General features: G+C 38.3%; 1 protein-coding gene across 5 annotated transcripts in view; it reads left to right on the forward strand.

Annotated features, from left to right (window-relative positions):
• Positions 1-12,655, forward strand: part of GPC5 (glypican 5) — a 1,444,351-nt gene that overhangs the window by 324,248 nt on the left and 1,107,448 nt on the right. For all 5 annotated transcript variants that reach the window (XM_078365958.1, XM_035275332.3, XM_035275343.3 and 2 more), the window contains one exon: positions 10,930-11,063. In XM_078365958.1, the coding sequence (XP_078222084.1) occupies positions 10,930-11,063 (134 nt within the window). The remainder of the gene's footprint in view (positions 1-10,929; positions 11,064-12,655) is intronic.

Consider the following 12,655-nt stretch of genomic DNA (forward strand, 5'->3'; position numbering starts at 1 on the left):
CACAGTTTTGTGTGTGTGTGTGTGTGTGTGTGTGTGTGTGTTTTTTTTTTTTTTTTTTTTTTTGAGATGGAGTCTCGCTCTGTCGCCCAGGCTGGAGTGCAGTGGTGCAGTCTCGGCTCACTGAAACCTCTCTGTCTCCTGGGTTCAAGCGATTCTCCTGCCTCAGCCTCTGGAGTAGCTGGGACTACAGGTATGCGCCACCAAGCCCGGTTAATTTTTGTATTATTAGTAGAGTCGGGGTTTCACTGTGTTAGCCAGGATGTCTCCGTCTCCTGATCTGGTGATCTGCCCACCTCAGCCTCCCCAAGTGCTGGGATTACAGGCGTGAGCCACTGTGCCCAGCCTGCTTGCGCATTTGAAACCCCTAGCTGGTGCTGTTTCTAAAGCATCATCATACATTTTCAGCTTTGGAAGAGTAGAGAAAATATGGCCATATTGATTGATTCTCCATTTTCCTTTTATCTAGTTATTATTTTTCAAAATATTTACTTTTTCAATTTAGGATTCTTACAACTACGGACGAACGAAATGGTCAAATTTTGATTTTACATTTCTATTGATATTACATAGCCTCTCACATTCTCCTAATCTTAAATTGCATCCCAGTGGCTTCTTCTTCCTTCTCTGTGGTTTCTTACAACCTCAATATTGATATCGTAGTGGCTGGCCTTCTCTTGATGAAAAAGAGTCTAGTAGTTTGTGGTGCTATGTAACTCACAGGGGTTTAAAATGTCACAAAGCTCAACATTCACATGAGAAATACTATTATACTTTCTTGAAGACCATATTTAAAAATGTGATTGACTCAAGTGTTCCTGAGTAAAACCAAATTAATAGCCACAGTTTGGAATTCTACCCCATCTACATACTCTTGCTCTCAGGGTGGAATTCCTCTCTTTTCTTTCCACTAATAATTCAGGGTTTATCTAACGACTTCCCTGATGACCCTGGTTCTTAGTGGTTTTCTCTGGCTCCTATACCATTTCTTTGGCACATGCTTTATACCCAAATGAGAGGTTGTTTCTATTGTATTGATGTTAACTTTATATAGTTATCAATTCATTTCATACTTAGAAATCCTATCTCCCTGACTAGATTATAAACTCTTTGAAGATAAGAAATTAGAGAGAAGGCGAAATGTATTTTAGGTCTAGTTCTAGTTTGTTTTGCCATTATCAATAATACTTCACACAGTTTAAAGAGAAAAAAAATCCTACATTTAGAAATGTGTTTATTTATTATTTATTTTTTACAAAATCCTCACAGCTGCATGTGAATTAAGTATGTCTGTTTTGCAAATGTCAAAGGATGCACAGAGCTTGCAAGTGAACGGATTAATGTCAATAGTACGTGTTCGGAGGGGTGAGTCAGCATCTTGCTGACTGCCGCCAAAGCCTTGGCCTGACTCCACAGATGTGCAAGCTCCCATGACCCTCCAGCCACTCCCAGATCTTTGAATATGTATGCTTTGACTGCTGGGATCAAGTCTACTAAGGCTCACTTTCCTGTTTATACCAGTGACCATCAGGAGCTGAAGACTGTTGGGTTATCCAAGATCATGAGTCCGACCTGTGTGTCTGATCTCTCCTGCCTTCCCAAATCCAGCACCGATACCTGCACTGTCTCTGAAATCTGCAAGTCAGATATCTCACATTATGGTCATTCTTTCCTGACATTCCAGCTGACTTACTCCATTATTTTTATTTTTATTCAGTTATTGACATGATAGTCACCGAATTGATCTATGGTTTAGGAAACTGCAATGCAGCTTTAATTGCAAAAGAAGAATATAAAATTACCATGTAAAAATTCACAGTAAAAAGACAGATAATATAAAAAGAAGTGATGGACTTATGGGTATTTTGGCTAATTTTAGAATAAAATGCATTCTACTCCTTTATTTCTAATCCCCAAATCACTTTATCTTATAAAAATGTTCAATGTACTTACTCTTCTCCCTGATTTTTTTTTTTTTTTTGCTCTTATTTTTCTCTTTACCAAATCTCTATTTAGGTGATCTAGTACCTTCAAAGCATGTGAATACAATTCTAATCAACCTCAGATAATGCTATAAAGAAAGGCATTTCAAATTCAGGTTATGTGTTTAGACTACATGTCTCCCTGACACTTCCACACTGTGGAAAATGTTGTCTCACTTGTTTCGCAATAGAAGTATTTTGCATCAAATCGTATGAGATGAGGTCTCTACATTAAGCATAAAATCATGTGGTAATGGTTACTGTCCCAAAACAGAACAGAATCTCACTAGATTCCATCCCTTCTCTAGGCTGTCCCACATGAATCTGCCTTCTTCACTCCAACTCCACGAACGGTTTGTTTATTTCTTATTTATCTTTATCTCTTGTACCTCCACCGATCACTGTGCTTTTTTCCCTGCCTCTGTGCTGAAACTACACTTTCCACAAATCACTGATAGTTTTTTTCTAATTAGAGCCAATGATTAATTTTAGTCCTTATTTTACTTGAACTTTCAGTAGCTTTTGACTCATTTAATCATTTCATCTTTAAAACAGAACAACAAAAGCTTCTGCATTTGTAGCTTGAGATAACCCACTCTCCTGAGATTCTTCCTTCTCCTTGAGCATCATCGCAGAATCCTTCTTAACTCCCTTTGGTTTCCACATCTAAATGATGGAATGCCAAGAATCTGTGTTCAGCACTGTCCTCCCTCTATGCTCATCCAACTGTCTGCTGTTAAAAACTACCTTTCTGTACCTTATCTGATCTCTCCCTTGAGCTTTCAGTTCAGATAACTAACAGCGTATTGGGCAGCTCCTCTTGGATGAGTGACAGTCATAGGAAGCCAAACCTGTCCAGGACAGACTTAACTTCCTCCCAGATCTGTTCCCTTAGTCTTCTCTATCTCATTTAATGATAATTTCATATGCCCAGTTGCTTCAGACAAAAGATACCAGAGATTCGTGAATCCATCTTTCTTTCACTTGCTATGTTTAATCCACCCTCAAGTTGTGCTGTCTCCTCCTTCAATAGATATATCCAGATAGATGGAGCTTCCAGCTGCATCTCCGTCATCATAGACCGCCGTTAGCAAAGGCAGCATCATCTTTTCCCTGAAATACACTCAAAACTTCATATCTGGATTCACTGTTTTTATCTTGTCCATATCTTTTTTTGAGACGGAGTTTCACTCTTCTTGCCCAGGCCGGAATGCAATGTGCGATCTTGGCTCACTCCGCCTCCCAGGTTAAGCCATCCTTCTGTCTTAGCCCCCTGAGCAGCTGGGCTTACAGACGCCTGCCAACACGCTCGGCTAATTTTTTGTTATTCAGTAGAGATGGGGTTTCTGTGTGTTGGCCAGGCTAGTCTTTTTTTTTTTTGGAGACACAGTCTTGCTTTGTCGCCAGGCGCCAGGCTGGAGTGCAATGGCACAATCTCGGCTCACTGCAACCTCTGCCTCCTGGGTTCAAGCAATTCTCCTGCCTCAACCTACCAAGTAGCTGGGATTACAGGCGTGTACCACCATGCCCAGCTAATTTTTGTGTTTTTTAGTAGAGACGGGGTTTCAGCATGTTGGCCAGGATGGTCTCGATCTCTTGACCTCGTGATCCGCCTGCCTCGGCCTCCCAAAGTGCTGGGATTGCAGGCGTGAGCCACTGTGCCCTGGCCAGGCTAGTCTTGAACTCCTGACCTCAGGCGATCTGCCTGCCTCAGCCTCCTCCCGAAGTGCGGGGATTATAGGCATGAACCACCTCTCCTAGTCTTTTGTCCATTTGCTTATGCTCTGCCCAGACGTCCCTCCAAATGACAACAGTGCGATATCTTTTTTTTTTTTTTTTTTTGGAAACATAAAAGAGATCATGTTACTGCTATGCTCAAAATTCTCTAGTTACTTCAGAGCCCACTTAGAACATAAAAGCCCTTGGTAGAGCGTGTGGGAAACCACCGATGATCTGGCCAGCCTGCCTCTTGCCTCCTCCTGCTATGCTCCCCGGCACTTTACGGTGTTTTTCATTGCAGTGGCCTTCTTTCTTTCTCTTCTCTTTTAGTATTTTTCTCGCTGCATGTAAACCTTTTCCCTGCGATCTTCCCATCGCTGCTTCTTAATGTTATTCAGAACATAATTTAAATACTACTTTCCAAGCAAGTAGAAAATAGTATTTAAACTAATTGTCCACCTGGTTGAAGCACCCCACCCTCACTCGACCCCATTCCACTTCAAATGATGCATTTTTAACTAAATAACTAAAGTTGCCTGTTTAATATTATAATTTTACTTTTCTCACTAGAATATAAGCTCCTAGAGAGAAGGTTCCTTGCTCTGTTCCCATCTACTAGAATATTGCCCTGCCAATAATAAGGGCTCACTGTATTGATTGACATTGTCGTCTGTAGCTAACAAGAACAAGACTTGATTTGACTTTCAGTCCTTGAATTTTCTAAACAAAGGTGTCTTTAGAACTGGAAATAAGAAAGGAAAGAAAAAGAGAAAGAGAAAAAGAGGAAATAGTTGAAATCCTTGGTCAATTCTCAGTATCTCTATTCCTGATTTTGAGACAGCTCTGTTTGGACAAATTAGCCTACAATTACGGCTTGGTTTTCTATTTCTCATTTGACTACATTGGCACTGCAGCCTCAGCCTGGTGGTTTTACCTAAAAGACTAGATTTTGATAAAGATTTAATGTGTCTAAACACTTGTCACTTTGGCCTACAAGTTGGATTTTCCTTTAAGAGTCCTGAACTAAATGCTTTTAAATGGACCCAGGCAGTAAGTTTAAATAAGAATTATGAATAGGAATGAAATGCAGAGGCGCCCTCTGGTGGTTTAATATACAGGCATGCAAAAATAGCAACGTGGACTCGATTCTGTTCACAGTGGGGCCAATAGGAGATTATTAAATATACTTTTGCTTCTCCCTGTCTTTCCCTTCCTCTCCCTCCTCCTCCTTATTCTTTTCCTGAATTCAAAATATAATATGAGTTAGAATGGACATATATAATGTGAGTTAGAATGGAAACATTTGTGACAATAGCTAGCAGAAATCCATGTGGAGAAGCAACTTGTGGAAAACTAAAAGAATCCATGCCTCCAAGTAAACACTTTGACAGAAGACCTTCTTTACTCTTCTAACCAAAGTGTCAACACACCTCTAATCTTGCCGAGCAGAGAGAGTAGGTGTTTTTTCTCCTACTCAACCTTAGCATTGCTTTATTTGGTTTTCCCTAAGAACCGGGCACCTTGTATAAATTTAGAATTCTCCTTATGGGTAACTTATTTAGAGGCAGTGCTTTATGGAGTCTTAATAATTTATAACTTCCTTCCGTTGTAAATATTCCTTGTTGCAATGCTAGAATGTACTAGTGTTTTCAAAGCAGTGTTATGGTTATAACTTTTATATGTTTTCCATACCTGGTTTATGAAATTATTTATAAGCATATCTAATTGAATGTGGCCTACCTACTATTTGGATGGCAGTTGTTCCATAGTTTTGGGCCATAATATTTTGTAATCACTTATTTTTTCATTTCTATTGATACAAATGTAGCAACATCGATGAAGCTCTTCTCTTCCTCCTTTTTCTGTGGGGTGGGAATAGTGTGTTATCTGGGTTCTCTTTCTCCTGCATCTGAAAGATTTTTCTTCTAACAGTTACATTTTATATACATTTTATGATTTAATCTATGTTTATGGGTTGAACTATTGGCTGGATGCAGGCAATTCTATTTGTTAACTTGGTTTTAATCTCCAGTAGATTATTTAAAACTGTCTTTCACAAATTACCTCAAAAATTAAAGCTCAAAATCAAAAGTAATCTCTCCCTCCAAAAAGCAGGTACACCACAAACTAAACTCGTTCTACCTACTACCTTCCACACATCAGGGACTGGCTCTGTAATCATCCTGGTGACTTGTTTTAAAACCACCAAGAGCTTTAACTTCTTCTTTCTTACCTTGTATAGGGAATCAACCCCTAGTCAAATGCCATTCATTGCACTCATTAAGGAGCTTCCCCTTTTCCTTCCTCTCTGATTTCACTGGTTCTGAGTTTATTCCAATAGTTTCTTACCTCACCTATTGAAACGTTCTGCTTGTTGATTGCAATGACTATAACAGGTATTTCTAAAACAGGGTTCTGATAATTCTGTTCCTTTGCCCATTAATTATTAATAGAGTATTACAGTCTGAAAAATCAAATCCAAATGTGATGTATCTTGTACATTACCTCTGCCCTCGTAGTGATCTGACCTAACCTACTACTTTCCTAAATTTGTTCTCATTGGAATTAAACTCACATCATGGATTTTTCTTTCTGTGTTGTAATTCTTCAACACAGAGAAAAGCAGATTTGTGGGAACAGATTTTACCCCTAAAGTCAGCCAGCTCTTTTAGAAGTTACTTCTGAGAATCATAAGGGAACTGAACATGAGAAAATAAACTCAAATTTGTTGTTGTAACTGAAAAAATTACCAGTAGTATGTTTCCTCTGGATAGTTTAAAATTAGCTTTTAATATAACGAGTTATTTAATATAATGGAACACAGTACATTTGTCCACAAACTACCTTGTTTCTTATTTTATGTGTCATTGTTATCATCAAGCATGAATGAAGATTCATGCCTATGTGATCTCTTTTAACCACCTCTCTGTTAACACCAGGCATCCTAGATGTGGCCTGGAGCTAAGCAATCAGTCGCCCTTATATACAAGGGACTGTGGAGCCAGCCTGTGCCTCCTCCTCTAACCTAGGTTGCTTAATAATCGCTCGGACTACCTCTGCATTTTTGCTTTTCAATTTGTAATATTCTAAACATTTTTGCTTTTCAACTTGTATTATTATTAATAAACATTTAGAAAGTACTATTGCAAAAGAAATAGAGACCCGGGGTTGGACATGGTGGCTCATGCCTGTAATTCCAGCACTTTGGGAGGCCAAGGTGGGAGGATCACTTGAGGCCAGGGGTTTGAGACCAGCCTGGGCAACATAGCAAGACCCTATCTTTACAAAAAAATAAAAGGGTAAAAATATAAGCCAGGCATGGTGGCATGCGCCTATATTTCAGCTACTCCAGAGGCCAAGGTGGGAGGATTGCTTGAGCCAGGAAGGTCACGGCTGCAGTGAGCCATGATCACGCACTCCAGCCTGGGCGACACAGTGAGATCCTGTCCAGAAAAAAAGAAAGAAGGAAAACAAAAGCAAAAAGAAACAGCAGCTCTGCTTTTTGAGTCAAATGAAAATAAACAATTTAAGTTATTCTTTACAAAGTTTTTTTGTGAAAAGCTTTGAAAATCTGAAGACTTGAGTAAGACTGAGTACACAGATGGGGGAGGCCCTAAAGATAAGTTTGTGCTTTTGCACGTAGTGCCGAGATTACAGTGAGAATGGGGAAAGTCAGCTAAGGGACAAGCAGTTGTAGAAACAAATACTTGATCAGTGTGGTGGAAGTGATATGGGCTAGGAGCAACTACGAAAGTCATTTCAAGGTGAGATGGGAACTTGAAAGTCAGTGGGATGCCCGGGAAGGAACTGAAAGCCCAAGGAGATAAGCATTAGGGAGGAAAACAGTTTTTTCCAAGACACTTCAGACTGATTGCAGGGGAAAATGGTAGAGACCAGGGAGGAGAATTAAGAAGGAAATTGCAGTATGAGTCAAAGATGAAAAATTGTCAATGTAAGTGTGAAGGTTTTTTCAATAGCAAGAAGGTACTAGTATTGAAAGGTGCTGCCCAAATCGGCTCACCTCAGGGGAGCTAAGGTGACAGGCTAATGTCCTGATAACAGATGGTTTTCCATTTCTTTTCAATAAAGTATGAAGTCGAGCTCCCTGATAGCAAGTCAACAAATATAAGGGCTTTGAAATGTACTTGCATTTATTAGAATCAGCTATATATGCTTGTATCTTTGGATACATTCAAAGATACCTTATAAGTCTATGGCTAGAATATTTTCTTTTGTATTTGAAAAAATAATTGCAAAGATAATAACGGGGATAAAGGGGCTGCAAGGCTGGTATTTTTCCACTCGCCATCTGCCTTCCTAGGAAACATGTTCAGTAGCAGATAGAGTCTTGGGTCTGACCAGGGAGGGACAGGATGAGATAAGATTTCTCTAAGCTCATAACTGCAAAGTGGTTTTATTTTCTTGAGTTTCAAAGATGAGAAAACTAAGATACATGGAAGTTCCATAACTTGCCTCAAACCCTATGGCAGGTCACACTGGATCATGATTATAGATTCTGTTTTCCTTTCTCTTTGCTTCTTTATTTCAAAATGCAACAAATCACACTGCCACATGTGTACCTATGCAACTATCTTGCATGTTCTTCACATGTACCCCAAAACCTAAAATGCAATTAAAATAAATAAATAAATAAATAAAAATTGCAACAAAACAAAATGTCCTGTGGTGTGACCAAATTATCTTACTCTCCCCACTTACATATGCTATCAAGTGACATCGTCTTCCCTGGGTCCTTGTTACTAGGAGTTGTTGATTACCATACTGTGAACTTACTTTCCTCCATTCTTTGTGAATAATCTAGCTCCTGGCTAATAGACGTATCCTTCACTATCACTATTTTTCAAAGTGGAAATTCACTCTGGGCCTTTTACCACCTTGTCCTTACACTACTTTTACTTCTCACTGTCAACCACTGGCCCGGCCCCGTTGACTTTGCTTCTCTTCTATCTGTAACTTGTGAACACTGTCCCTACAGCAGTTCAAAATTAAAATTTCTCTTTGGGGACTACTTGAAAAGTCTATTAACAGTTTACCTGCCTTGAATAGCTTTCTCGCTCTAGTCTGACTTCTACAGTGCGGCCTCATGTATTTGCTGAACTTCAGCAGTGGCATTTTACATCGAGCAATCATCCAGGAGCTTTTATCTAAAACTCCTGAGCCTGGCATTTTAAAGCCCTCCAACTTTACCCTTCAAATATAATTTGTTTTTGTGGTTACCTTGCACGATCCCTTCTTTCCAAGCAAAGCAAAGTTTTGTCCATTGTCCCTGCCGGCCTCATGTCTTCCGGCACCCACCTTCTGAGGACTTTTCCTCTGCCCGTCATCACTGTTCTTTGTTCTGACAAAATCCTATATCAACTCTGTCTCCAAGTGCTACTCTCATCCCTCCTGTGTGTCTCTGGAATCTACTTCTTCCTTTTTACTGCTGCTCTGCCTGGCATTTTCCACGGGCCTGCTGAAGGACCTCTCTTCTCCCTCTAGCCACACGGCTGTGGTGATGAGTTTTCTCACGTGGAAATCTGAAGCAGCGCTTTCCCTGCTTGGACCCTTTTACCTGCATTCCACTTGCTATCACAAGTCCTTTAGCTCGGTATCCAGTCATACGATGGCATGGTTATGTCTTTCACACCAGCCTTACCTCTTGCTACACCCATTTCTCACACCATGTACTTCTTGTACCAAATGCACAGTGTAGTTACTATAACCGTGAGTTACAGTGTTATTAACATCCATGTAATGGGTTGCTCTTGCCGTGTTATATGACAAGTGTTATTTTACCTGTGTAACTTTCATGTCAACTGTGTACATGAGGCTGTGCCTTATTCATATTTGTGTCTCTAGCATCTAACATAGTAGGGTACAACAAATATTTATTTTTAATTTGGTTGAATTGAAATAAACCTCAGCGTATCCCGGCACAACAGATGCTCCAAGTCTCATCCCTATGGGCAGTAGCCTGTCCTGGGGTAGCCTTTGCTGATATCCTTTACCCATCACCCCCACTCGGAAAGGATCCTACATCTCTCTGACATCCATTGTCAGTTTCACTTTTTTGACACATACGACTTGAATTTTGATGATTGGAAGGATTCCTTTATTTCTTTCCTCTTAATTTGCAAGCTCTATTAGGAGGAACCTTAGTTACTTATATTTTCCCTGTTATAACATTTAATATATGTACTTTGCAAATACTAGAAGTAAAATAAATATGGGTAAAATACATGAAACGGATGCATAGCCTCTTCAATACTCATTACATGGAAAATCAAAGAGATTTGCATTACATGGAAAATCAAAAACTTTAAGGGAACTTTGCAATAATTTATTGTAACTTCTTCCTTGTGCACATTAGGAAATCACATTCAAAGAGGTTCTGTCATGTTTTTAAGGTCTCAGCTTAAAAAAAGTAAAAATTAGGACAAGAACCAGAGTCTCCTGATTCCAGGCAATGCTTTTACGTATTTTCAATTATATGACTCTGCCTTTCTATTATACAAGGTATCATGTAAATCCTTTTTGATGCTTTCAATGGTAAATTAATAACTTAATTTTTTTCTATAATAATTATGTGCATTATACAGAGATCTTTACTAGATAAGTATTAAAGAAACAATACATTTCCCATGGAGATAAATTATTTTTGAAAAATACTGTAATGACACCCTGAAAATTACACCAGATTGAGAAAGAAGAAGAAATAACTATTATAAAAGGAGATCTTTATATTAAAAATATTCATTGTCATTTCTAAGAAAGGACCTTAAGAAGAAAACTACAAAGATATTTGCTTTTGGCCTTAGAATTCATTTAGAGAAGGACCACATACTCAACAGTAAATTATCTCATTTTAAAATAGGACAGGTATGTGATTAGTTGTACATATAAATCATAAATAATATCTATTTTGGTGAAGTCATGTTACACCAGTAAGGCCGTTTATTAATATAGTTATCTGATTTTGCATATCTTACACAGATATACTGCATGCTACATAAATGTCCATGACATCCATTTTTCATAATTGCCGTCTTATACAGATAATTTACCTGCCTCTGTCTGAGAAATTGACGAACACTGTATATATTACATTAAAGGTTAATATTGAGGTGAAAGCAAGAACATGTCATTGTTTTAGCCCCTATGAAACGTCACATTCTCAGAAAGGTGGAGCATGGTTTCTAACTGCCTTTTAATGTTTTCTATTTAAAAGGTAAATAAGATTTGCGGCCGCCCTGTAAGAACACCCACACAAAGCCCTCGTTGTTCTTTTGAGCAGAGCAAAGAGAAGCATGGAATGAAGACCACGGCAAGGAGGAGTGAAGAGACACTTGCCAACAGAAGAAAGTAAGACATTTGTTTTACAACCAGAAAGAGAAAAGAAAGTAAGCCCCTAATTTTACAACAGAACAGAATATACTCAATTAAATACAATAAAATGCAATATGGAAAAAAAAATCAACATTTATTAACTGTAAAATTCAGTGGCTCTACTTGTTCCATTAATTTGGATGACAGGTTCAACTTACAAGACCAATACAACTTTCTGTCATAATGGAACATTTTCATAACATAATGTGAAATCTATCCAGGGCCCTGGGCACATATGACATTGTGCTCTTAAAATGTGGCTAGTGTGACTTAAGATTGAGTTTTTCATTTTAGTTAATTTTAAATTGTTAATATGGCTAGAGGCTACCGTATTGGACAGTGAAAGACAGAAAGATAGTACATTTACATAATGTGATAGGTATCACTGAATGTTTAACATCTATTACAAATAATTGAATAAAAAGGAGTTTCCATACTTTTTACATGAAATGCTAAAAATGGTTATCTGTTGATTCAAAATAATAAACATTGCATAGGGCTTGCTAACTCACATTTCTATCACTATACCCATCATTATTTCACAGGTTAAATTCAGTCTTTGTTTTGCATTCCTTTGCTTGATCATTGAGGCTTAGGATGAAACGCTATGAAAACTAGAGGTAATTATTATTTGTGTGTGTGTTTAGTTGACGAGTGAGTGTATATCCTGGCAAACACTAGATTCTAAGTATTTTTTGAGTTGGACTGAAATTCAGAATTTTATATTTATTTATTAGGTGATTATTTCTAATAATACTCTATGAATAATTCATATATAAAATATTTCACATAACTTTTCTATAATCTAAAATCTGTTTCTTTCTTTTTTGGGATTGCACACCTAATTGCCTCAGTCTCTCATCAGATGGGCTGTGAGCATGGGATAAAGATCTGGGCTATTGCTGGCTATTTTCTCCAGCTAAAACAAATTAGCATTTTATTTTACATGTAAAATAGCTGTTCTTTTTATCTAAACTCCTACAATAATCAGCAGTCATTCCTTGCACTTGAAAAATCAGTATGTTTTGTCTAGGGTGTTTTTCTAATAAAAACCAGCTTAAAAAGATCTGAAGTTCTTCAAGGTGATGTATTTTACCACCAAAACAACCCACTTGGAAAAGAAAACAAAACTCAACATTTAGCATCATCTCTCACTAGGAAAACTAAACCAATACAGGTGAAATGTTACAAACTGGATCAGGAGCAATAAGGGGCTCACGGAGTGGGAGGTTTTAAAAGCGTCTATCCTGGCCACTGAATAGACCTTCTTGTCACCAATCTTGCAAACTCATCATTTTGCTGTCTCTGACCATCCAGCCGTGATTAGCCATTGTCAATGAATCAGCGTAGATCCATCTCAGGCCTGTCTCATGCCACCATACGAGTTGTTCACTTGTGCACCTGAGTCCACTCAGGCATTTCAATTATGCGCTGTTTTTCATTATCTCTCTTTAGTAAGGCTTCATTGTCGTGGCCTTATATTTCTGCTTGTTGCCTATTTTTTGAACAGGTTTCTCTATAAACTAACCCTGAATTTTATGTATCCTCATCAACTGATTATTCCCCAT

This window comes from Callithrix jacchus, chromosome 1, assembly GCF_049354715.1.
Source record: "Callithrix jacchus isolate 240 chromosome 1, calJac240_pri, whole genome shotgun sequence".
NCBI lineage: Eukaryota > Metazoa > Chordata > Mammalia > Primates > Cebidae > Callithrix > Callithrix jacchus.